This window comes from Plutella xylostella, chromosome 3 (genome assembly GCF_932276165.1).
Source record: "Plutella xylostella chromosome 3, ilPluXylo3.1, whole genome shotgun sequence".
Taxonomy (NCBI): Eukaryota; Metazoa; Arthropoda; class Insecta; order Lepidoptera; family Plutellidae; genus Plutella; species Plutella xylostella.
In genome coordinates, this window is record NC_063983.1 from 9660219 (window position 1) to 9687971 (window position 27753).

The following is a 27753-nucleotide window of genomic DNA, read 5'->3' on the forward strand; positions in this document are numbered from 1 at the left end:
CACAATTCTTGAGCTATCAGCGCCATCCACATTTTTGGGTAGAACTTTTATGATGTAAAATTGATTTTAGTCTGTCGTTTTACAATGAAGTAACACTAGAGGGAGTTATTGAAGTTAGTTGCAATTACCGGATAGTTGCAATTACCGCACTTTACCTTACTGTCTGTTGACTAGTTATTAAGAGGTGTTTATATACTATAAGTACGGTAAGTAGGTATACAATATAATGCGTATAGGAAATGATGCAGTTATGAGGGTTGTTGAGTCTTTTATTTAATGCATATTACATAAAGAAAACTTAACTAAATTATCCTAACTAAACTCGTCTCTATTAAATCAATTACTTTATTAATTTAATTACAAATTAAGATATACATTTAATACCTACTTGCTTACTTAGCATTATGTAATGTAGCTAACCTATGTTAGAAAACTAAACTGATGGTTTCTCTTTTCAATTCGGCGTACAATCATCAATGATAGTCTATTAACACTGTTGTTTTGTCAACACATTTGTAAATGGTCGAAGATTTGCTGTGAGCTAAACTTCAGGCCTCCTGGTCCCCACACCCCTACTTCCTCAAGTCCACAGTGATGAGATGCCCGGCCGAGGGCCTCAGCGCCAGACTGTAGGCCAGCTTCAGATGCTGCGCCTCCGAGTGCACCACCAGCGCGCGCGAGATGTGGCTCAGGGCTGTCTTGAGGAACGCCAGCGCGTACCGCTTGCCTGGAAGGTTTAGTCACAGTTGGTAAAGAATATCCTTGTCTAACCTTTATAAAATCAAGAGCTAACTTTGATACATAAGTGATTTAGTAAAGAATAAATAACAGCCTGCTGCATGGGTCTGATAGCGACCTCGAAGCGTAAAGTCGTTTAATGCGAGGCTGGCTTTACAGAGCCGTATACAGGGTTATTGGTAAGTAGACCGGATCCTTTCAGGAGGTGATAGAAGAAAGCATTTCCAGCCGATTGAACCCAATAATGCATTATCCTAAACTTAACCATTTTTGAGATATTTAATATTTAAGGTTTTTTTAATTTTTTGCCAAAATTTTATGCTTAAAACCGAAAATAAAATAAACTAGCCACATTACAATAATTTTTTTGGTTGTTTTGCATAAGTAACACCTTAATAAACTAATTAAAATAATCAAATGTGCACTATTCGACTTAAATTAGACATAATACCTCAAAATAGTTAAACATTTTGAAAAAATATTCAAAACGCAAAAACAAATAAATTAAATTAAAAAAGATTTTCATATGTCATTTTTTTGTGCACTTCAGCTTAAAAACATGGTCAACTAATAAGCTTTCAAACAAGATAATTCAATACCAAATCGATTAAGGTATCACCAAGATATGGCCAAAACAACCAGCACAGACGGACAAAATTCAACAGGAAAACTAACAAAATTAGCCCAATTTAAAGGTAAAAAGTGTGATTGTTTTCAGTCCTGTTAACTTTAGTATGGAAACCCCTGCTCAGTTTTCTCCGCTTTCTCTGGTTGTTTTGGCCATATCTTGGTGATACCTTAATCGATTTGGTATTGAATCATCTTGTTTGAAAGCTTATTAGTTGACCATGTTTTTAAGCTGAAGTGCACAAAAAAATGTCATATGAAAATCTTTTTTAATTTAATTTATTTGTTTTTGCGTTTTGGATATTTTTTCAAAATGTTTGACTATTTTGAGGTATTATGTCTAATTTAAGTCGAATAATGCACATTTGATTATTTTAACTAGTTTATTAAGGTGTTACTTAAGCAAAACAACCAAAAAAAATATTGAAATGTGGCTAGTTTTTTTATTTTCGGTTTTAAGCATAAAATTTTGGCGAAAAATTTAAAAAACCTTAAATATTAAATATCTTAGAAATGGTTAAGTTTAGGATAATGCATTATTGGGTTCAATCGACTGGAAAAGCCTTCCTCTATCACCTCCTGAAAGGATCCGGTCTACTTTCCAATAACCCTGTATATATAAATCGCAACTTCAATAAAGCGACCGACGACGTTGTGTACCAATAATTTATTATTATTCCATACCTATACAAGCTCGTCTTCCATAGCTGAAGGCGAGGAAGCTGGCCGGATTAGCCGGTGGGTTCTCCAACCACCGCTCCGGTCTGAACTGCCGGGCGTCCGGCCCGTACGTCCGGAGCGATCGGCCTGCGCCTAGTGCGTTCACCACGAACACTGACCCGGCCGGGACCGTGAAGCCATCTGAGGAACAGTACCATATATTGTAAAGTATAAACTCAGATTTGAAGAAGATAAAACAAAATTATGGCGGCCCTTCCATGAAAGATTCAATATCCTAGTTTCAAGCTACCTAAATATTATGTAACACCTAATAAGTTGAGCCTGCAGGTCTCCTGAGGTAAAATTTCATGCACAGGTAAAATTTTGTATATTGACCAAAATGGGGTCTGCATCTGTTGCATTTATGAACGAATGATGAGAGCATTCGGAGCGCGTCCTGGCCACAATAGACAAATATGTAGCCGACGAACGGAATATGATGCACCAATAGCATCGCGTGTTTTTGTCGTGAGTAGCACGACATATTCCACCCACGTCTCACTGCACCTCCAATAGGTCCTAAAAAGTATTTACTGCGCATAATCTCTAGTGTCCATACCCATAGGAGTATCCACTTCGGCGAGCCGCAGCGTGCCCGGGATGGGTGGGAAGAGGCGCAGGCTCTCCAGCACCACGGCCTCGCAGTACTTCATCTTCGCCAGGTCCTCCTTCTCCACGGGACGGTTGCTGTCGCCAAAGATCTCTTGCATTCTGTTACATGGACGAAAATCGTTTAGGAGAACTATATCATAAGGGTTCATTATCGGTGGATATCAAACGCACCGAAGCATAGCATAGAAATAAGGAAATTGTATACTAACACGTTGGATGACTTCCCAAATAAACAGTTTATTATTATTATTATAGCACATATTTCGAAGAAAAAACCTCATGCTCGCAATGAAATGCTTAAAGTACTACCGCCATCTATTGCACCAACTGCAAACTTACTCCCTACAAAGTTATCCATAGAGACAACTTACTCCTTAAATAGCTTATCCTGGACCTCCTTATGGCAGCCCAGCATGAGCAGAGTGAACAGCATGTTAGTAGCCGTGGTCTCCTGCCCGCCCACTATCACGGTGTCCACCTCGGCGCGGATCTGTTCATCCGTGAGTAGGGGATCCGACTCGCTCAGTTCCATCAGGATGTCGAGGAACGGACGGAAACGTGTGCTTTTAGCGCCATCTGTTGGTCGTAGTTTGAAGGCGGTTATTTTTTTGCAAAGAGGAACATTAATAATAATAATAATAATTAATTCATTTATTCGAGTAACAAGACTCAGATATTGTTAGTAGACACGATTTAAGTTAGTTACATTAGAATAAAATAACAACAAACAAACAACAGACAGAACACAAGACATTAAGCTAATGTCTTCATTAATTCTATATCTGTTTCTAAGTTCTGTCCGAATACTATAAAAGCAAGGCAGCAATACATTTGCCGACATTAAGTTCTTTTGTGAAACTCAGTGTAAAAGATATCTTAGCTACAAAAGCAGAGATACAAAAGCTTACTTACTTGTGTTATTGTTGTTCAGTTGTCCATTTTTCTTTGCTTCGTTATATCGCATCCTACTTTGAGCTATCACCTGTAAAAAAAAACATATACCTACTTAGAACAATAAAGTGATAAGTATAACTTCTCAATTCGAGTCATCTTCATCTCCCAATTATGCGGGTAGGTATATTAAAATTAATAAAAAAATGTAAGTACGGTAGTTTTAGCTCGCGGATTCTTGTTGTAATTTTCGGTATTTTCCTCAGGCGGTTGCCTTTATTGGGCTTTCGCGATCGGATATCTGTGGTGATCGATGTATGTGGATTTTGTGATCAAATATAGGTACCAGCTGATAAGCATCAAATTGTGAACTTAGTATCAACATTTTAAAAACAATTATAGTGAGTGAATCAGTAAGATTATGTCGGATTTGTTTTCACGGTGGCCCCCACGTCGTCCTGGATAATTCAAGGTATTTATTTATTATGATAATCATGTCATGTAGTATCGAACACTAACCCCTTAATAGTATATCTCTAGTGCTTGGCACCTACACTCTAAGAAGAAAGTACTTATTGCATTATGACTATAACCTTACGATGACGCGTGATATGAGACAGTGGCTACTCAAAAATATCCCCTCAGAGACGGTCGAAGAGCTATTGGCAGACCACCTGCTAGATGGTCCAACGACATCGGTAGGGTTGTAGGGAAGCAGTGGACCAGAGCGTCACAGGATCGATACAGTGGGCGATAGAAGGCTGATGATGTTGATGATGAGGCAACTCACAGTAGTAGACACGTGATGCAGCACGGCAACATTCTTCTTCAGCTCCCTATACCCCGGGGTCAGCCGGTACACGCAGTCCGGGTGCAGGAAGATGTTGAACCCGCGCTCCACGATCAGCTGCAGGGTGCGGTTGAAGGCCTGGTAGTATTCTGACGTCACGATGCTGTCGGATATGGCTGGCACGCCCATCGCAGTTTCTGGGTGTGAACAGATATATTTAGAGTAGAGATGCCACGAATATTCGGCAACTATTCGGTATTCGGCCTATTCGGCCAGTTTTTTCAGTATTCGGTATTCGGCCGAATAGTGCGTACTATTCGGGCCGAATACCGAATAGTAAATCATGTAAAAAATTACTTGTTATTTTAATCAAAATTGTGTATTTATTTCCAAATCACAACATTTTAGTACTTAAAATTAATCAGTAGTAAGTTGTGCTGGATAAAAACGAGCATTTTAGCATTTTTCGGTAGCCCACGATTACGCTTTTCATTGTAACCACCCTCAGAAAATAACCTCTAACTATAAACGCTACTTCCAGGTGAAGAAAGATAAGTTTTGGCAAATTTCAAAAGGTCCGGGTATTGTTTTTTGTTTGCTGACCACCACTTGTAAGGATCGGCCATCGGATCTAGGCGAACTATTATCAAATAAAAATTCAACATCTTTGCCACAGCATTCTGCCTCCTAATAATTAGCATTTCTCATATAATCTGTAGCGACTTCTTCAAAGCAGTTCCAGGAACAAAAAAAACAGGTTGTAGCGCCGAATATTCGGCGGCCGAATATTCGGCGCTTCGGCCGGTAGTGTCGCCGAATATTCGGTATTCGGTATTCGGCCAATTCACTATTCGTGGCAACACTAATTTAGAGCCTATGCGCTTTAAAATCTACGAGACAGTGGACCGTTGTTGGCTGAAGATGAAGATGATCAACGACATTGCCCTTAAAGTGGGCAGGCTAAACTAGCAATAGGCTGGTCATAAATGCCAAGAAGAACCGATGAACTTTGGGGTAAAATTTCAGCTTTCCGCCAATGGGAAATATAGGAGTTCACAAAAAACCATTGTATTTAGTCTTGAAGCGGAACTAAAAACTGCAGATCAACTAACTGAAGTCTGAAAGATATAAAAGAAACTTGTATCGAGAATATGATGATATCGAGTCCTGACTTCCTCTAACCCATCAAAAACACCAAAAACTCACGACAAATGGTCTCCAGCGTGGCGTAAGCGAAGTACTTCTGCATGGCATCAAACGGCGGCCGTCCAGCCTCTCCGCTCAGCTGGTCCACCAGTCTCCGCGCCTGCTGGTTGAAGATGTCCTGGAACCCGTCGATGACCGACCCGGTGAACGTCGCTGACAGGTTCTTGACGTTGTGCTTCCAGACTGAACCTGGGGAAGGGTTAAGGGATGTAAACAATAATTGTGGAGATAACATGTTTATTACAAGATGAATACTGTTTGTTGCACATAATTAGGGTGAAATTGAAAATGGAATTTCATTCGTCTGTAAAGATTATATAAATAAAAAAATAATATTTTTATTGCCGGAAAATGATGTAGTAGTGGCGTTTGAGGCGCTATAGGCTACCTGAAATAAGTAAATTTAATAAGGTAGATTCTTAATCCGTACCTAACCTACATTAACGGACTATCAATTATAATTATGAGGAAATATAACAACAGTTGGTACCTTTCAAGAAAATTACATAATTAAGGTTTGTGAAGTTAGCAGCCTAAAGTTAGCAGCCTTTGAATATCCGACCAAATTAAGATGGTCACTTCAGTCATTGCATATTTTATCAGTTAAAACACGTAAAAAGCCCCAAAAACATTGGGATAATAATGCTAGGTATTTACATAAACACTAAAATATGTGCTAAAATAAATAAATACTAAAAAATACGACGTTTACTTACTGACGCTCTTGTTGGTTAATGGATATTTTGTATGGGGGCACCAAGATGCTATAGACCTGCCCGCATCTCACCTGGTTTATTATGTGTGTTGTGTCATTAGAAAACACTGACAGAAGTTTCATCAACATTGAAACGGTATAGCAGGTGTCCAGGAGCCACTTTCTGACAGATTTTGGGTGAAAAATTGACAATATTTCACGAATATTCAAGTTTGCAGGTGGTACCTGAAGAGATTCAGCTGCAAATGATAGTTCATATCAAAGGTATTATTAATACCTAGAAACGGTTTTCAGCAATTTCAGATTAAATGACTTTTGGTGAATATTCAAGGTGAAAATCAAAAAATAAAACTTAGCAGCCCAAGATTAATATTTTGTATGGGGGCACCAATATGCTATAGACCTGCCCGCATCTCACCTGGTTTATTATATGTGTTGTGTCATTATAAAACACTGACAGAAGTTTCATCAACATTGAAACGGTATAGCAGGTGTCCAGGAGCCACTTTCTGACAGATTTTGGGTGAAAAATTTACAATATTTCACGAATATTCAAGTTTCCAGGTGGAACCTGAAGAGATTCAGCTGCAAATGATAGTTCATATGAAAGGTATTATCAATACCTAGAAACGGTTTTCAGCAATTTCAGATAAAATGACTTTCGGTGAATATTCAAGGAGAAAATCAAAAAATGAAACTTAGCAGCCCAAGATTAACATTTTGTATGGGGGCACTAAGATGCTATAGACCTGCCCGCATCTCATTTGGTTTATTATGTGTGTTGTGTCATTAGAAAACACTGACAGAAGTTTCATCAACATTGAAACGGTATAGCAGGTGTCCAGGAGCCACTTTCTGACAGATTTTGGGTGAAAAATTTACAATATTTCACGAATATTCAAGTTTGCAGGTGGAACCTGAAGAGATTCAGCTGCAAATGATAGTTCATATGAAAGGTATTATTAATACCTAGAAACGGTTTTCAGCAATTTCAGATTAAATGACTTTCGGTGAATATTCAAGGTGAAAATCAAAAAATAAAACTTAGCAGCCCAAGATTAACATTTTGTATGGGGGCACCAAGATGCTATAGACCTGCCCGCATCTCACCTAGTATATTATGTGTGTTGTGTCATTAGAAAACACTGACAGAAGTTTCATCAACATTGAAACGGTATAGCAGGTGTCCAGGAGCCACTTTCTGACAGATTTTGGGTGAAAAATTTACAATATTTCACGAATATTCAAGTTTGCAGGTGGAACCTGAAGAGATTCAGCTGCAAATGATAGTTCATATGAAAGGTATTATTAATACCTAGAAACGGTTTTCAGCAATTTCAGATTAAATGACTTTCGGTGAATATTCAAGGTGAAAATCAAAAAATAAAACTTAGCAGCCCAAGATTAACATTTTGTATGGGGGCACCAAGATGCTATAGACCTGCCCGCATCTCACCTAGTATATTATGTGTGTTGTGTCATTAGAAAACACTGACAGAAGTTTCATCAACATTGAAACGGTATAGCAGGTGTCCAGGAGCCACTTTCTGACAGATTTTGGGTGAAAAATTTACAATATTTCACGAATATTCAAGTTTCCAGGTGGAACCTGAAGAGATTCAGCTGCAAATGATAGTTCATATGAAAGGTATTATCAATACCTAGAAACGGTTTTCAGCAATTTCAGATAAAATGACTTTCGGTGAATATTCAAGGAGAAAATCAAAAAATAAAACTTAGCAGCCCAAGATTAACATTTTGTATGGGGGCACTAAGATGCTATAGACCTGCCCGCATCTCATTTGGTTTATTATGTGTGTTGTGTCATTAGAAAACACTGACAGAAGTTTCATCAACATTGAAACGGTATAGCAGGTGTCCAGGAGCCACTTTCTGACAGATTTTGGGTGAAAAATTTACAATATTTCACGAATATTCAAGTTTGCAGGTGGAACCTGAAAAGATATAGCTGTAAATGACAGTTCATATGAAAGGTATTATTATTACCTAGAAATTATTTTCAGCAATTTCAGATAAAATGACTTTCGGTGAATATTCAAGGAGAAAATCAAAAAATAAAACTTAGCAGCCCAAGATTAACATTTTGTATGGGGGCACCAAGATGCTATAGACCTGCCCGCATTTCACCTGGTTTATTATGTGTGTTGTGTCATTAGAAAACACTGACAGAAGTTTCATCAACATTGAAACGGTATAGCAGGTGTCCAGGAGCCACTTTCTGACAGATTTTGGGTGAAAAATTGTCAATATTTCACGAATATTCAAGTTTGCAGGTGGAACCTGAAGAGATTCAGCTGCAAATGATAGTTCATATCAAAGGTATTATTAATACCTAGAAACGGTTTTCAGCAATTTCAGATAAAATGACTTTTGGTGAATATTCAAGGTGAAAATCAAAAAATAAAACTTAGCAGCCCAAGATTAATATTTTGTATGGGGGCACCAAGATGCTATAGACCTGCCCGCATCTCACCTGGTTTATTATGTGTGTTGTGTCATTAGAAAACCGTGACAGAAGTTTCATCAACATTGAAACGGTATAGCAGGTGTCCAGGAGCCACTTTCTGACAGATTTTGGGTGAAAAATTGACAATATTTCACGAATATTCAAGTTTGCAGGTGGAACCTGAAGAGATTCAGCTGTAAATGACAGTTCATAATAAAGGTATTATTAATACCTAGAAACGATTTTCAGCAATTTCAGATAAAATGACTGTCGGTGAATATTCAAGGAGAAAATCAAAAAATTAAACTTAGCAGCCCAAGATTAACATTTTGTATGGGGGCACCAAGATGCTATAGACCTGCCCGCATCTCACCTGGTTTATTATGTGTGTTGTGTCATTAGAAAACCGTGACAGAAGTTTCATCAACATTGAAACGGTATAGCAGGTGTCCAGGAGCCACTTTCTGACAGATTTTGGGTGAAAAATTGTCAATATTTCACGAATATTCAAGTTTGCAGGTGGAACCTGAAGAGATTCAGCTGCAAATGATAGTTCATATGAAAGGTATTATTAATACCTAGAAACGGTTTTCAGCAATTTCAGATTAAATGACTTTCGGTGAATATTCAAGGTGAAAATCAAAAAATAAAACTTAGCAGCCCAAGATTAACATTTTGTATGGGGGCACCAAGATGCTATAGACCTGCCCGCATCTCACCTAGTATATTATGTGTGTTGTGTCATTAGAAAACACTGACAGAAGTTTCATCAACATTGAAACGGTATAGCAGGTGTCCAGGAGCCACTTTCTGACAGATTTTGGGTGAAAAATTTACAATATTTCACGAATATTCAAGTTTGCAGGTGGAACCTGAAGAGATTCAGCTGCAAATGATAGTTCATATGAAAGGTATTATTAATACCTAGAAACGGTTTTCAGCAATTTCAGATTAAATGACTTTCGGTGAATATTCAAGGTGAAAATCAAAAAATAAAACTTAGCAGCCCAAGATTAACATTTTGTATGGGGGCACCAAGATGCTATAGACCTGCCCGCATCTCACCTAGTATATTATGTGTGTTGTGTCATTAGAAAACACTGACAGAAGTTTCATCAACATTGAAACGGTATAGCAGGTGTCCAGGAGCCACTTTCTGACAGATTTTGGGTGAAAAATTTACAATATTTCACGAATATTCAAGTTTCCAGGTGGAACCTGAAGAGATTCAGCTGCAAATGATAGTTCATATGAAAGGTATTATCAATACCTAGAAACGATTTTCAGCAATTTCAGATAAAATGACTGTCGGTGAATATTCAAGGAGAAAATCAAAAAATTAAACTTAGCAGCCCAAGATTAACATTTTGTATGGGGGCACCAAGATGCTATAGACCTGCCCGCATCTCACCTGGTTTATTATGTGTGTTGTGTCATTAGAAAACACTGACAGAAGTTTCATCAACATTGAAACGGTATAGCAGGTGTCCAGGAGCCACTTTCTGACAGATTTTGGGTGAAAAATTTACAATATTTCACGAATATTCAAGTTTGCAGGTGGAACCTGAAGAGATTCAGCTGTAAATGACAGTTCATAATAAAGGTATTATTAATACCTAGAAACGATTTTCAGCAATTTCAGATAAAATGACTGTCGGTGAATATTCAAGGAGAAAATCAAAAAATTAAACTTAGCAGCCCAAGATTAACATTTTGTATGGGGGCACCAAGATGCTATAGACCTGCCCGCATCTCACCTGGTTTATTATGTGTGTTGTGTCATTAGAAAACACTGACAGAAGTTTCATCAACATTGAAACGGTATAGCAGGTGTCCAGGAGCCACTTTCTGACAGATTTTGGGTGAAAAATTGTCAATATTTCACGAATATTCAAGTTTGCAGGTGGAACCTGAAGAGATTCAGCTGCAAATGATAGTTCATATGAAAGGTATTATTAATACCTAGAAACGGTTTTCAGCAATTTCAGATTAAATGACTTTTGGTGAATATTCAAGGTGAAAATCAAAAAATAAAACTTAGCAGCCCAAGATTAATATTTTGTATGGGGGCACCAAGATGCTATAGACCTGCCCGCATCTCACCTGGTTTATTATGTGTGTTGTGTCATTAGAAAACACTGACAGAAGTTTCATCAACATTGAAACGGTATAGCAGGTGTCCAGGAGCCACTTTCTGACAGATTTTGGGTGAAAAATTTACAATATTTCACGAATATTCAAGTTTGCAGGTGGAACCTGAAGAGATTCAGCTACAAATGATAGTTCATATGAAAGGTATTATCAATACCTAGAAACGGTTTTCAGCAATTTCAGATAAAATGACTTTCGGTGAATATTCAAGGAGAAAATCAAAAAATAAAACTTAGCAGCCCAAGATTAACATTTTGTATGGGGGCACTAAGATGCTATAGACCTGCCCGCATCTCATTTGGTTTATTATGTGTGTTGTGTCATTAGAAAACACTGACAGAAGTTTCATCAACATTGAAACGGTATAGCAGGTGTCCAGGAGCCACTTTCTGACAGATTTTGGGTGAAAAATTTACAGTATTTCACGAATATTCAAGTTTGCAGGTGGAACCTGAAGAGATTCAGCTGCAAATGATAGTTCATATGAAAGGTATTATTAATACCTAGAAACGGTTTTCAGCAATTTCAGATTAAATGACTTTTGGTGAATATTCAAGGTGAAAATCAAAAAATAAAACTTAGCAGCCCAAGATTAACATTTTGTATGGGGGCATCAAGATGCTATAGACCTGCCCGCATCTCACCTGGTTATTATGTGTGTTGTGTCATTAGAAAACACTGACAGAAGTTTCATCAACATTGAAACGGTATAGCAGGTGTCCAGGAGCCACTTTCTGACAGATTTTGGGTGAAAAATTTACAATATTTCACGAATATTCAAGTTTGCAGGTGGAACCTGAAGAGATTCAGCTGTAAATGACAGTTCATAATAAAGGTATTATTAATACCTAGAAACGATTTTCAGCAATTTCAGATAAAATGACTTTCGGTGAATATTCAAGGAGAAAATCAAAAAATAAAACTTAGCAGCCCAAGATTAACATTTTGTATGGGGGCACCAAGATGCTATAGACCTGCCCGCATCTCACCTGGTTTATTATGTGTGTTGTGTCATTAGAAAACACTGACAGAAGTTTCATCAACATTGAAACGGTATAGCAGGTGTCCAGGAGCCACTTTCTGACAGATTTTGGGTGAAAAATTGTCAATATTTCACGAATATTCAAGTTTGCAGGTGGAACCTGAAGAGATTCAGCTGCAAATGATAGTTCATATCAAAGGTATTATTAATACCTAGAAACGGTTTTCAGCAATTTCAGATAAAATGACTTTTGGTGAATATTCAAGGTGAAAATCAAAAAATAAAACTTAGCAGCCCAAGATTAATATTTTGTATGGGGGCACCAAGATGCTATAGACCTGCCCGCATCTCACCTGGTTTATTATGTGTGTTGTGTCATTAGAAAACCGTGACAGAAGTTTCATCAACATTGAAACGGTATAGCAGGTGTCCAGGAGCCACTTTCTGACAGATTTTGGGTGAAAAATTTACAGTATTTCACGAATATTCAAGTTTGCAGGTGGAACCTGTAGAGATTCAGCTGCAAATGATAGTTCATATGAAAGGTATTATTAATACCTAGAAACGGTTTTCAGCAATTTCAGATTAAATGACTTTTGGTGAATATTCAAGGTGAAAATCAAAAAATAAAACTTAGCAGCCCAAGATTAACATTTTGTATGGGGGCATCAAGATGCTATAGACCTGCCCGCATCTCACCTGGTTTATTATGTGTGTTGTGTCATTAGAAAACACTGACAGAAGTTTCATCAACATTGAAACGGTATAGCAGGTGTCCAGGAGCCACTTTCTGACAGACTTTGGGTGAAAAATTTACAATATTTCACGAATATTCAAGTTTGCAGGTGGGACCTGAAGAGATTCAGCTGCAAATGATAGTTCATATAAAAGGTATTACTAGGTGAGATGCGGGCAGGTCTATAGCATCTTGGTGCCCCCATACAAAATGTTAATCTTGGGCTGCTAAGTTTTATTTTTTGATTTTCACCTTGAATATTCACCGAAAGTCATTTAATCTGAAATTGCTGAAAATCGTTTCTAGGTATTAATAATACCTTTCATATGAACTATCATTTGCAGCTGAATCTCATCAGGTTCCACCTGCAAACTTGAATATTCGTGAAATATTGTAAATTTTTCACCCAAAATCTGTCAGAAAGTGGCTCCTGGACACCTGCTATGCCGTTTCAATGTTGATGAAACTTCTGTCAGTGTTTTCTAATGACACCACACACATAATAAACTAGGTGAGATGCGGGCAGGTCTATAGCATCTTGGTGCCCCCATACAAAATATTAATCTTGGGCTGCTAAGTTTTATTTTTTGATTTTCACCTTGAATATTCACCAATAGTTATTTAATCTGAAATTGCTGAAAATTCTTTCTAGGTATTAATAATACCTTTGATATGAACTATCATTTGCAGCTGAATCTCTACGGGTTCCACCTGCAAACTTGAATATTCGTGAAATATTGACAATTTTTCACCCAAAATCTGTCAGAAAGTGGCTCCTGGACACCTGCTATACCGTTTCAATGTTGATGAATTTTCTGTCAGTGTTTTCTAATGACACAACACACATAATAAACCAGGTGAGATGCGGGCAGGTCTATAGCATCTTGGTGCCCCCATACAAAATATCCATTCACCAACAAGAGCGTCAGTAAGAAAACGTCGTATTTTTTAGTATTTATTTATTTTAGCACATATTTTAGTGTTTATGTAAATACCTAGCATTATTATCCCAATGTTTTTGGGGCTTTTTACGTGTTTTAATGGATAAGGTAGGCAATGACTGAAATGACCATCTTAATTTGGTCGAGTATTCAAAGGCTGCTAACTTTAGGCTGCTAACTTCACGCAGGTACATAATTATAGTTTTTTTCTTGTCTCTTCGTAAGAGTAATCAACTAATTAACACTAGTATTTTATTTAATAGACAGGTCACACAGTTAAAGCGTGTATCTAATAATAATCAATTTCCCATGAAACGTTTTCTCGTGAATTTAATCAATTCTTTTTAATTATGTTTATGTAACTAAAGTAGGTACCTACTACTACTGCTACTACAAGAATGTGCCTACCTATAATTAGTATAGTTAGCTTCTTAGGTACATCTTTATTATTACAAGAATACTATAATAACACTGTACAGTAAAGTATCATAAAACTTTCAGTTGTTCTTTTTAGTTTACTAAATACAGGATTACTGTTATTATTTTTGGGGGGCTTGTCGCTCACGTCCGTAGGTACAAACCCTAGTTACCCTACACGTGCCCCCTGGGTGGTGCTAACGAGTGACAACGCCGAATGTCGGGCGGCGGTAAATCGACCCGACCTCCTCTCCTAGCAGAGGCGGCGATCTCCCGCCGTAAAAAAGGAGAATCACCAACACGCCTGCCAAGCGCGGTGATTATGGCAAATACACCTCCTAATGATGGAAAAAACAAAGCCCCGGCCCCCAGTCCCCGGCAGCCCCGCTATCCCGGACTCCGGTAGCGGTCACGGTAACGGCGGGGCAGGGGGTGCGAAGAATCTCCGGCAGAGAGTCGGCTACCAGCCCAACCGACCCTTGCACCTGGCAACATATAACGCACGGACACTGAGGGAAGACGTGAAGATAGAGGAGCTGGAAGAGGAAATCAGCAAGTTAAAATGGGACATTATAGGGTTATCCGAAGTCCGACGAGAGGGAGAGGATACGGAAATTCTCCAGTCCGGAAACTTGCTGTACCACCGGGAGGGCGACCAACTGTCCCAAGGGGGTGTCGGGTTCATCGTCAACAAGTCCCTCGTCAACAACATCGTTGAAATCGGAAGTGTGTCGACACGGGTTGCGTACCTCATCCTGAGAATATCTAAACGATACTCAATGAAGGTCATACAGGTTTACGCACCCACATCTAAGCACACCGATGATGAGGTCGAACTTGCGTATGAAGACGTATCGTCTGCCCTGCGTAAGTTCACTACTCATTTCACGGTGGTGATGGGAGACTTTAACGCGAAACTCGGAAAACAAGAAGGCGGCGAGACGAAAGTGGGGTCACATGGATTTGGAGTCAGGAACCATCGTGGGCAAATGCTGGCTGACTTCTTGGAGAAGGAGGGCCTCTATATGATGAACTCCTTCTACAAGAAGAAGCCACAAAGGAAGTGGACGTGGATTAGCCCCGATGGGAAGACTAAAAACGAGATCGACTTCATATTGACGGATAAGAAGCACATATTCAATGATGTCTCAGTGATCAGTAGGGTTAAGACCGGCAGCGATCACCGACTCGTAAGAGGCACTTTGAATATAAACTGCAAAATAGAACGCTCCCGTCTAATGAAGTCCACGCTCCGTCCTACTCCTGCTCAAATCCAGGATCCCGAAAGCTTTCAGTCTGAGCTTTGCGACCGCCTGATATGTTTAGAGAATTGCGTTACAGTTGACGATTTAAATAATAGGTTTGTGGAAACTGTCCGAGAGGTAGGATCGAAATATTTTTCGTCCCGAACCAACCGAGGACCTCAAAAACTCTCAGATGGGACTCTGAGTCTCATAAGAGAACGGAGAGAAATGAGGTTGCAGTCTTCAGTTGATATGGTCGAATACAGACGTCTTAACAGACAGATCGCCAAAGCAAGACGTTGCGATATGAGACGCTACAATTGCAAGCGCATTCAAGACGCAATAGAGCAAAACAAGGGCTCCAAAGTCTTTGCTAGAGATCGATCTGTTCGGCAGACTCTGTTGACCCAACTGAAGACCGACACTGGCAACACCGTTTCATCAGTGCCCGAAATTCTGGGAGAAATTGAGAGATTCTACGGACAGTTATACACCACAACACAAAACCCTATTACCAGCGGTGCTCACGACAGCCGAGCGCCACTCACCCGACACTATACCGAAGATATTCCGGACGTCAGTCTAGACGAGATTAGTATAGCTCTCAAACAGCTAAAAAACAACAAAGCTCCGGGAGATGATGGAATAACGACGAGCTTCTGAAAGCCGGCGGTAGACCGATTTTAATAGCACTTCGGAGGCTGTTTAATTCCGTCATACTCGAAGGCACAAGCCCGGAGGCATGGAGCAGAAGTGTAGTGACTTTGTTCTTCAAGAAAGGCAACAAAGCCCTATTGAAGAATTATAGACCCATTGCACTTCTGAGCCATGTGTACAAGCTGTTTTCGAGAGTTATTACGAATCGTCTCGAGCAAAGACTCGACGACTTCCAGCCACCCGAACAAGCCGGGTTCCGAAAAGGCTATAGTACCATAGATCACATACACACGCTTCGGCAGGTTATACAGAAGACCGAGGAGTATAATCTACCTTTATGTCTAGCGTTTGTGGACTATGAGAAAGCCTTTGATTCTATTGAGCTCTGGGCGATGCTTCAATCCCTTCAGCGGTGCCATATAGACTATCGCTATATCGAGGTGTTGAGATGTATGTACAATGCTGCCACAATGTCAGTTCGATTACACGAACATAGCACAAAACCGATCCAGTTGCAAAGGGGCGTGAGACAGGGAGATGTTATTTCTCCGAAACTGTTCACCTGTGCACTGGAAGATGTTTTTAAGCTTGTAGAGTGGAAAAGACTGGGCATTAACGTCAATGGCGAATATATCTCTCATCTACGATTTGCTGATGACATAGTTATTATGGCGGAAACGCTGGAGGAGTTAGGCGAAATGCTCACAGACCTCAATGATGCCTCTAAACAAGTTGGGCTGAAAATGAACATGGACAAGACAAAGGTCATGTCGAACGAACATGTTTCATCATCGCCCGTAACTGTAGGAGGTGTCACCATCGAAGTTGTTGATCAGTATCCCTACCTAGGACAAGTGATCCGATTAGGAAAATCCAACTTCGATAAAGAGGTAGCTCGTAGAATCCAACTCGGATGGGCAGCGTTCGGGAAATTACGACACATCTTCACTGAAAACATACCTCAGTGTCTGAAAACAAAAGTTTTCAATCAGTGCGTGTTGCCAGTGATGACTTACGGAGCCGAGACGTGGTGCTTCACCAAAGGGCTTATCCACAAGCTCAGAGTTGCTCAGCGTGCTATGGAAAGGGCTATGTTAGGCGTGTCCCTGCGAGATAGGATTCGTAATGAAGAAATCCGCAGGAGAACTAAAGTTACCGACATAGCCAAAAGGATTAGCACGCTGAAGTGGCAATGGGCTGGCCACGTAGCCCGCAGAGCCGACGACCGCTGGAGTAGAAAGGTTCTGGAGTGGAGACCCCGTGTCGGCAAACGGCGTGTCGGTCGCCCCCCAACCCGTTGGTCTGATGATCTGCGGAAGGTAGCGGGAAGCCGCTGGATGCAGATGGCGGGTGACCGTTTGGGGTGGCGATCGTTAGGAGAGGCCTATGTCCAACAGTGGACTACGGAAGGCTGAGAGAGAGAGTTATTATTTTTATTTATTTATTTATTTAAGCCTACTGTTATTATTAGGTTACGACTAATATCAGGTGTAATACACTTACGATTAACCGATTAAACATTAAGATTAATATCGGGTATCTGCAATGTGTGATGTTAACTTAGGTGTTTGAAATTACTAATTTAATAAGACGGCTCGCGGGAACAAAAACAGCGGCTAACAAAAAATTAAGCGATAAACAAATTTAATTATTTTAAATGATTTATATCATATTTAATCAATTCACTTTATATGATATACGATTATGTGGACGTTTTCTTTCCTCGCTAACCATGCATAGCTGTAGACATGTTTCATTTTATCCTCACTTTTATGATCAAATCGCTGAATAATGTTAGCATTGAAGAGAAGATTAACCGTTAAAGAGGCGGATGCTAATATATAATTGGTTAATTTATAGTTGCAGTGTCTGTAACAATGTATAATATTGTGGGAGGGAGTGAGGACAAGATGACAGTCCATACCATGTTTAAGTCTTGTTTAAGTATACACAGTTATGGAAAGTGAATGGGTTTAGTCAGAATTATTCTGTAAGTAACACAAGAATAATAATATGAGATTACTCGCTAGATTCAAGTTCAAGATTACTACGAATACCTACACGTGTCTCAATGTTTTGGTCAAATCATAGGGTCACGGAGGAACATGACATTAGTTTTAACATGTTTTAGTTCACTTGTAATGGTGCAAGTAACTGTATCTGGTTCGATTAGCGCGAGCGGGAGATAATTTTGATGGCATGCTTTATTCACCCGAAAGGTGAAGACACTAAATAGCTAGGACTTTCTTAAGAAGGTTAACTGTTCTGTACAGGGTGTATGTACCTAGGGTAGCCAAATGCCTTGGATGAGGAAAGCCAAAAACAGATCTTTCTGGCCCTCCTTCGGCGAGGCCTACGGCAAGCCGTAGCCCATTACTAAGGAGATAATAGGAATCTAGGGTGTCGGTGACTTGGGTATTGGTAGAACAGCAGTTACACATGCGTTTGTCACAAAGGATTAGTTAGACAGGCAGGTTATACTTAATATTCTGTCGCAGACTGCCCAGGGTTCACCTGGCACAGGTACAGTTGATACGTCACTCGGGGAGGGCACAAGGGGGAGGCCCCTTTCGTAACTTGCTATGGAGGTGGTGTTAGAGACTCACCAGGTCCGGTGACCAGCCCGTCTCCGAGCCAGATCTTGCCGAAGCTGTAGTAGTACGGCTTCTCGATGAACGTGTTCGTCAGAGTTTTGATCTCTTCAGGCTTGTGACTTACTGTGGACAGCAGATGCAGTTAGATCCTTCTCAAATATTATAAAGGCGAAAGTTTGTTAATGTGTATGTTTGTTACTTCTTCACGTCAAAACGGCTGAACCGATTTTTATGAAATATGGTATGGAGTTAGCTGTCACCCTGGATTAACACATAGGTTTACTTTTTATGGCAGAATTCCCACGGGAATACTATTTAAGGCGAAGCGAACAGCTCGCGGGAACTAGAGACAAACATAAATATATGCTGCAAAAATATACATTATACTTTACTCTAAACAGTGTATCAGTGAATGGCTTGCCCCCTGTGCATTAACCCATGATACAAATTGGGCATAATGATTATGGATACCACATAGTTTTGATCTTTTTCCCATTGAGTTTTCAAACCTAAGTAAAAGTTTCTGATGATACCTATATAATACGTATTTTCTGGTACTAAGTAAGTAAGAAAATATATATAGAGAATGTTGATAGTGATTCATTATATTATTATTGTGCTATTAATCTATAATTATTTACAATACAAGTTTTAATTGCAGTTTCTACACGTTTTATACAATACCTTGAATTACTTTAAAGTAAAGCGATAATAATAGTTAAAGTATAACGAGTTTTACTAAAGATACTACTGCCATTATACCTCTAGGATTAAATCATAATAACAAGTCAATATGGAGCCACTTTTATTATGACTCTGAAATCGACAATCAAAAACAGCTGTCCCATAGGTACATTTTGTCTGATTTTGTAGCATGGAATCTGTCTCTTATGAGCGATGTGATGCGACAAGTGAAAGTTGCGTTGCTTTAATATTTTCACACAGTCATATACTTAAGAAACCATGAGAAACTATAAGAAACCGTGTCTAGAGCCATGTATGATATATTGAATATTAACATCCATGGACATATCGAAGATATAAGGAGAATAGGAAAGAGAGGACCATGTAGACCCATTGTAATAGAACTCATTAGTAAGAGGATGATAGCATACATTCTAGAACATGCTGATCAATTTAAAAATGCAGGACTATCAGTTACACCTTTTCTTGATGAAGAAGCACTGAAAGAAAGGAAAAGATTAAATGAACTGCTCCGAGTCGCACGGAGGAACAACCAACACGCAGTGATTCGCCATAACAAACTCTATGTAGATGGCAAAGAATATGGCAAAGAATATGGCGACCAAGAAGCCACAACCAAGGATCAATACGCGCAAGCTATGTACGATAGCCAAGAAAATGCTGCACCAACCACTTCGGCAGCCCGAGGAACCCAGAGCAGACCTACGAACACACCTACTGTAACACACGGAAAAACTAGGTCCTTTCGCAATTCTATGCCAAAACGTCCAAAGTATTAAAAATAAAATAGAAACTTTAGAATGCTTCCTACATGATAAACCATATGACGCAATAGTACTTACCGAAACCTGGATCCCGGAACACCTGTCAGATATAATTCAACTGAATGGCTACGAGTTCTGCGCCAGCTTCAACCGGGCGTCGCGCGAGGGCGGCGGCGCGGCCGTGCTGCTGCCGCGCGGCACCCCGCACCGCGCGCGCCCCGACATCGCCGAGCTCTCCGCCGAGTACGTGGTTGAATGTTGTGCAGTAGAGGTACCCATGTATAATATTATAATTGTTGCATTATATAGAGGTGATCGTCAGATAGAAACATTTTACGATAGAATTGAAAAACTTATCGAAAAACTTAAGTCAAAGGAACAAAAATACCAAATAATTATCACAGGAGATTTTAACATAGATGCATTAATATTGTCTAAAAATACTCAACGATTAAACCAATTACTCTCATCATGTAACCTCAAACAACTCATAACTGAGCCAACCCGAGTAACGGCTACTTCTTCTACATGTCTTGATCTTGTCTTTGCAAACCAAAAGTATGGCATAGAAATAAAAGTAGAAGAGTTCGGTATATCTGATCACAGGGGTGTAGTAATTAAACTTCAAATACCTACACAGTTGCATAAGGTCCAAAAAATGTGTACAATGCAACGCATATTCAACAAAAAAAATGTAGCATGTTTTAGAAATGATTTAAAAAATATAAATTGGGATGATATTATTAAAGATAATGAATCAACCAACACAAATTACGACAATTTTCACGAAATTCTACAAAGTTCATTGAATAAAAATATACCTAAAATACAAATAAATTTAAACTACAAACCTAAAAAAACATGGCTTACAAAAGGGCTAAGACTATCATGTAAAAATAAAAGATTACTAAGATCACATATTAATAGTTCAAAAAATGAAATTTTAAATGATTTCTATAAACAGTACAGTAAAACGTTAAAAAAATGTATAATTTCCTCCAAAAAAATTAGTTACGCGAAAGAATTTAAAGCATCAAATAATAAAACTAAGACCATGTGGAAAATTATTAAACAAATTACTACATCAAAGACACAATCTAGTCATAATAACAATAATATTAAACTAAAAGTAGATGATACGGTCACTGAGTCACCGGAATTCGTCTCAAACTGTTTCAACGAATACTACATGTCAGTGGGAGCGCCGCCGAGCACGGCGAGCGCGACCCCGCCGCCGCCGCCGCCGCCGCCGCGCGCCGCCGCGCCCGTGCTCAGCTCCATGTTCCTGCACCCAGTTACTGAAACTGAGGTCCGTAAACTCATACAAGGTCTAGGCAATAAAAAAAGCTTCGGGGATGATGAAATACCCTCCATTCTTCTAAAACAATGCTCCGATGTACTAAGTTACCCATTGACAAAACTAATCAATCAGTCATTCAGAGAAGGAACTTTTCCTGAGAAATTTAAAATAGCTAAAATAATACCCATAGCCAAAAATAAGAGAAGTAAAGATACGGACCCTAGCAAATACAGACCTATTGCACTACTCTCAGTAATTTCTAAGATCTACGAAAAGGCCATGACAAACAGACTTTACAAATACCTGGAAAATAATAACATACTCCATAATAACCAGCACGGATTTAGGAAAAAGCACTCAACAATATTAGCAGTATATAAATATATTCAAGAGATCCATAACTACCTTAACGAAAAGAAATATGCTATAGGACTTCTACTAGATTTAACGAAAGCCTACGATAAAGTCTCTCATAAAATACTTCTGAGCAAACTATATGACTCAGGAGTACGCGGACTACTATATGACTGGTTTCACTCCTACCTAGCTAACAGAAAACAATACGTTCAACTACAATATACCGACCTAGACAAGCAACAAATAATATCTATGAAATCAAATACCGGAACAACAAACTGCTCTATTCCACAAGGAAGCGTCTTAGGATGTGTTCTATTTCTTGTCTATATAAATGATTTACCAAACCATATAAAAGCACATAACACACTATTTGCAGATGACATCTCTATACTACTCCAAAGCACTTTCGAAGATGACTGCAATAATCAAATTAAAAATATATTCAACGAAACGAAAACCTGGCTTTCTAATCACAACCTAGAAATTAATATTTTAAAAACGAAAATCATCCAATTCAGACCTTATCAAAAAGCTCCTCTCAACCTTCTACTAGACCATGTAGAAAATGTTACAGAATTCAAACTCTTAGGCATAAACATAGATACCCACATAAATTGGAAAAGTCATATACAAACCATAAAAACTAAACTATCACAATTTATTTATGCTCTAGGTGTACTTAAAGTTAATACAGACCTGAAAACGGCATTGTCGGCTTACTATGCCTACGCAAACGCATGGCTGAGCTACGGCATCATCCTATGGGGAGACAGTGTAGATGTGCACGACTTGTTTGTTTTGCAAAAAAATGTCTCAGAATTATATCTAATATACCAAACACAACTAGTTGCAAATCATACTTTACCCAACACAAAGTCCTAACCCTACCATGTATTTATATCTATGAAATAGTCAGATTTGTAAAATTACATATCAACCTTTTCAAACAAGTTAACGAAATACATAAAATAAATACAAGAAATAAGAACAAATTAGCAGTACCACAGTCAAATATGCAGATCTTCAACAATAGCCCATATTTTAAATGTATCAAAATTTATAATAAACTACCTACCACTATTAAATGTGAGAAAAATTATAACATATTTTTCAGTAGTCTAAAAACATTTCTAATAGAAAGATGTTATTATTCAGTAAATGAATATTTATTAGATAGTTTTTAAATACATATTTTAAAATGGTTAAATGTATAAAATAGGTATATTATAAAGTTATATGTTATGTTTTATATTTTTAAGTACCTACCTACTTGTTTAGTTTTAAGAAAATGTTGCTATGCCCTGCAGGGAGCTATGTTAAGGATACTTATATGTACATAGATTTAAGAACAGTGTAACACCAACATAGTTGCAATGAATAAATGATTATGATTATGATTATGATTATGATTATGATTATGATTACTTATGTCAGCTTTCAGTAAGATCACTTGTAATTTTCCACCCTGCATCATTATGAATTGAACAATGACAACAGAATTATCGCGTTGCTGTTGTACCTACGTCTGTAAGAATGTAGCATCTAATGAAATGACAAACCTAGTTAATTAATTTGTTGGTAACGTTATTCTGTCTGATAACTTTGCTTAAAGTTAAACAAATTAAAGATGTTCACATCGACATAATCGAATATTTATATATGAGTGGATGAATATCAAACTGCCATATGTCCACCTACCCGAAAAATTTACTTTTTGATTTGGTCGTATTCTCCGTTAAAATGTCAGTTTGCCTATGCCCTTCAAGTTCCAATAAGTGCAAGGCATCCATGAGAAAAAAGCCGTTAAAAAAGTAAGTTTTTTTCAAATCCTTTTAAGTCTAACCGTTTCGCATTACAAATTTTCACAAGTCCATTCCGGCCAATCACAGAGCGTAATGTTTTCAACATGGCGTCAGTCTTGGTGAGAATTTCGAGGCTGTGGTGTGTGCTCTCAGGGTTTTATAACGAATATAATTGAAAATGTTGAGGAAATTGTGATTGTGGACACTGATAAAGCTCGGAAAAGGAACAGATTGAAGAGTGTAGCAAAAAAACGACAGAAAACTATGGTGAAGTAAGTTTAAAACCCCTTTTTTCCAACCCACGTGTCAATCACAAAGCATTTTCGTAGTAACCACAGGACCGTATCGGGTAGAATATAATACGGTAGGTAGGCACTTTTCTACCGATAAATTTTGGTTGATTAACTTCATTGTATTTAATAGAATATAGACTATAATTATATAAGTAACACACAGCTAGCATTCATAATCCTAACTAATATTATATGCGAAAGTAACTGTGTCTGTCTGTCTGTTACTCTTTCACGCCAAAACTACTGAACGGATTTGAATGAAATTTGGTATACATACGGTCTAGAGACCCTGGGAAAGAACAAAGGCTACTTTTATCCCGGAATTCCCACGGGAAAACTTCTTTTTAAGGCGAAGCGAAGCGCGCGGGAACAGCTAGTACATAATAAAGTTTAGTTGTTTTACATAATTGAGCCCTATTGTCTGCCTGCGGAGACGATGACGTTCACATTCGCGGTCAATTCATAAACGCATAGTTTATCTACTTACTTATTCATACTTGATACGTAAGAATAGAAAAAATACAATGAGTTATGATTATGTGTGATTTGCGAGCATCGCCGTGTCATCGTCCGACATTGAGGTAGGCCAAGTTATGCAATACTGTTAGGGTATTTATATTGTATCGATTATGATTAATTAACCCCCGACAAAAAAGGGGTGTTATTGTGTTATTAAGTTTAAAATATCTCTCTCTGTGTGTATCTGTCTTTAGTAGCGTAGCTCCCTAACGGCTGATTTGATTTTGTTTTGTTTTTTTTAGAATCATAGGTAGGTAATGTTATCCGGAGTGTTCTTAGATATGTTTCATGAAAATCGGTTCAGTCGTTCAAAAGTTGTGCGACTTAGCTCCAATTTCCCTATAGTCGGTTACATCGTAACCAGGGAAAGGTTGATCAATTATACGTCATCTCCATATTAAATTCTTGACAGATGTGTCAAAAGTCAAGCAATAATCCCTGGTTATGCTCTAACCCACTATGGCGAAATTGGCACTTATGGTATTGAATGTCGGGGGTTTAAACGTTGCTTAGGTTACTTCACTTCGGTAGTAGAATTGGAACAGTAGCCAAAATTAAATTTGCATTATGAAATTCGGAATTTTATTGGGTAGTATCGCGGGTACAGTGCGACAAACTTATCTGTTCCGGTGAGAGTTAACTAAATTGGTCCATATCTCATTAATTACATACTAATAAATTATATAGATTAGATGGGTTTATTAAAACCGCAAGGGTAAATCACCATTACGGGAAAACTTAACATATTAAAGAATGAAGAAATATTAGACATTCATGAGCTCTCACCGGAACCGATAAGTTTGTGGCATTGTACATTGCGAACGGGAATGTCACTTTTGCCGCTAATCGCGTTATATGTATTTGTAAGGTAAAAGATCGCGTTATATTTGTTAGAATTTACGAAGTTTGCTCTTACCGAGAACCAGTTGTGATCCGAACCATATTTGGAACATGCAGTTGGCTTCGTCGGCCAGGTCTCCGATCTCTTGAACGCATTTGAAGATAGCTGAAAAAATCGATTGATCGAATATAGTACAGACATCATTTTGTAAAGGGATACTTTCTGTCTCTGTCAGCTCAGGCCTCTGTAGCAAAGATGACAACTAGTGGTTGATGATGATGACCGTATGATGGCCGATCAACTCTGCCTACCGCGCAAGAGTCGTGTACCTGCATTAATACAACGAATTTTCTTCTTAGCGTGTCTGTCACTGGGTTTGTCACCATGGGGAAAGAATTAGGGGTCCGCAACTTAGATGCGAAAGACACTCAAGTTGGTCAGGCGAATAAAAGGTATGCCTACAGTTGTTGTTAATTCGGACGCTTTTTCATAAACCTGGTATCTTCAGCGTAACGGACGTACTTCGACTAGATGGGGGTGACTTGTAGAAGGTCGCTGGTAAGAATTTGATGCGGTAAGCTTTAGATCGAATCCAGTTGTGTGCTATGGGAGAGGCCTACGTCCATCAGTGGACAGCTATAAGCTGTAAAAGAAGATGAAGACTTACCCTCCGGCCCGCCCCACAGCCGGAGCGCGTTGCCAAAGAACGGCACCTGCGGCCACCCCGGCAGCGCCGCCACCAGCCGCCGCGCGCGCCGCGTGCGCACGCGCAGGCACCAGTACAGCAGCGCCGGGAGGAGGAGTAGGCAGCACAGCAGGACTAGGTACCTGGTACAGAGATGTGTGCAATAAAGCGTAATAAAAAAACGGAGATAAAAGAGATAGGATAGGATAGTGGGTCTAACATAGCTTGACATAACATAACTTCTGACATGGCTCGCATAGATTTTTTTTAAATCGGTGGTAGGTAGGTACGTAGTTTTGTAGACCTAATTAATCAAGAGACACTATTTACCGCTGTCCTTTATCTTTCTAAGAATAATAAATTAAGTAAGTACCATTTTTTCCCACCTGACTGGTTTCATTGGTTTAGTATAATTTAACTAAAAGTTTACAACCTTACTGAAATCCCACATCTGTCTAGTAGATAAAGTAATTGATAGTATTTATTCCCCAACTGAGATGAAGTAAAGCATAACACATCTATCTACTAGTGTCATCAGCAGCCTTTCAGGGTGAATACTTACCTACAAGTTAAACCCCTTTCAGATTGCAATACCACTTTCAACACTATAAGTATAACACGGCCTATGTACCTGTACTGTATCCATACACATTTACAATAGTCACAAAGTACATAAGATTTTAAATTAAAATATTCCAACAAAATACTCACATATTGACACACAAATCCGAATTCGTACAACTAGAGTACCTCCGTGAACGGAGATCACTGCACAAAACAACTCAACGTGCACATACGTTTAATTATCTGTCTCTAAAGTGCACCTCATACACTGCATCGCGTGCTAGGTCGTCCCCCATATATAACGTGCCTTATTTACGATTCCCAGGCACCAATCAGTTTGAATAAGTAACCATACTAACCATACACTACCTATATTGTTTCTTGTAAGAGCCAACAGACGCGAACGGAAATCGGATTGGTTTCCGGTTAGGTTTGGGTTGGAACTTTGGAACACACAGGCTTCTTTACATGACTATTGATCGAATTATAAGACGCATCTAGGTCTAAGTATCCCCCTTTTTATAAGTATTTCAATATCATCAATAATATTCTTAAAAGTATCGCGTTTTGCTGCATAAGTAAGTACCTAGATGTTGACCGTGCCATGTTGATAGCTTGTACGGATGGAAATTAGTATGTCGAAGCAAAAAGAATTTTCCACACGTCAATAACGGAAATCGGGTTTTCTTACCGAGAGTGTATGGTGGCCCTACTCTGAGGCCTAAAACGCTTCCTCCATTGAAAAGAGACCAGTGCCCCAGCAGTGGAGACGTGATGGGTCGTAATGATGATGATGATGAGGAATTAGAACGGATGAGCATAATATGGAAAAGACTGGCACGTGATAAGGAGGCCTTGGCCCAGAAGCAGTGGGACAAAAACACAACTATAGTTACATCTTACCTACCTACATAACAACAACAAAAAATCTCCACAAGGATTATCTTAATTGGACAAACACTGCACCAGTGAAAGGAGGCCGATGGCGTGTTATTGTATCATTTCGTAAAAGCCTGTACATTACCTACCTACGCACTCAGCAATAAAGTGGCTCATTGTAATTTTATCCTTAATCTATTTTCACAAAGTTTGTATTGAATACCTGGTTAATTCGTTCATTTTATTCAGCCACTACGGGCTACAGGCAGGCTACCTGTCTGTGGTGCATTCTTCAGCGGTCCGGAGGGCGTTCCATGTACGCTAGTCTGCCATCCACTCGAGAATTGGTTTACCCAAACGGTTTCGTGCTTCGGCAGATATTGACTACAAAACTTAATTTTAAGATTTTTCTTCTGAAAATATTACTTACGGACCTCTAAAAAGCCAAAAATATTCACTCACACTTTGTAAAACTGGTCAAGTTTGTTTACTGGTGGTCATAAAATCTTATAGCATTCGCAAATAATTAAAATGTGCTAATTACCTATATGCA

General features: G+C 38.8%; 1 protein-coding gene across 1 annotated transcript; it reads right to left on the reverse strand.

Moving 5' to 3' along the window:
* Positions 1–372: 372 nt before the first annotated feature.
* LOC105381130 (cytochrome P450 4C1-like) lies at positions 373–26609 on the reverse strand. Its single transcript, XM_048625091.1, has 11 exons — positions 26469–26609; positions 25740–25900; positions 25148–25237; positions 18501–18611; positions 5585–5773; positions 4379–4575; positions 3610–3679; positions 3069–3273; positions 2645–2796; positions 2050–2226; positions 373–727 (listed from the first exon to the last, which is right to left on the reverse strand). Coding segments are annotated over exons 1-11 (1509 nt in total). The 5' UTR covers positions 26471–26609; the 3' UTR covers positions 373–572.
* Positions 26610–27753: the final 1144 nt, after the last annotated feature.

Coding starts and splice junctions, on each gene's coding strand:
- LOC105381130 (XM_048625091.1), bottom strand. Junction 4,576..5,584: donor CACGCTGGAGACCATTTGTC/GTGAGTTTTTGG, acceptor GTTCACACCCAG/AAACTGCGATGGGCGTGCCA. Junction 3,274..3,609: donor ACTGAACAACAATAACACAA/GTAAGTAAGCTT, acceptor TACGACCAACAG/ATGGCGCTAAAAGCACACGT.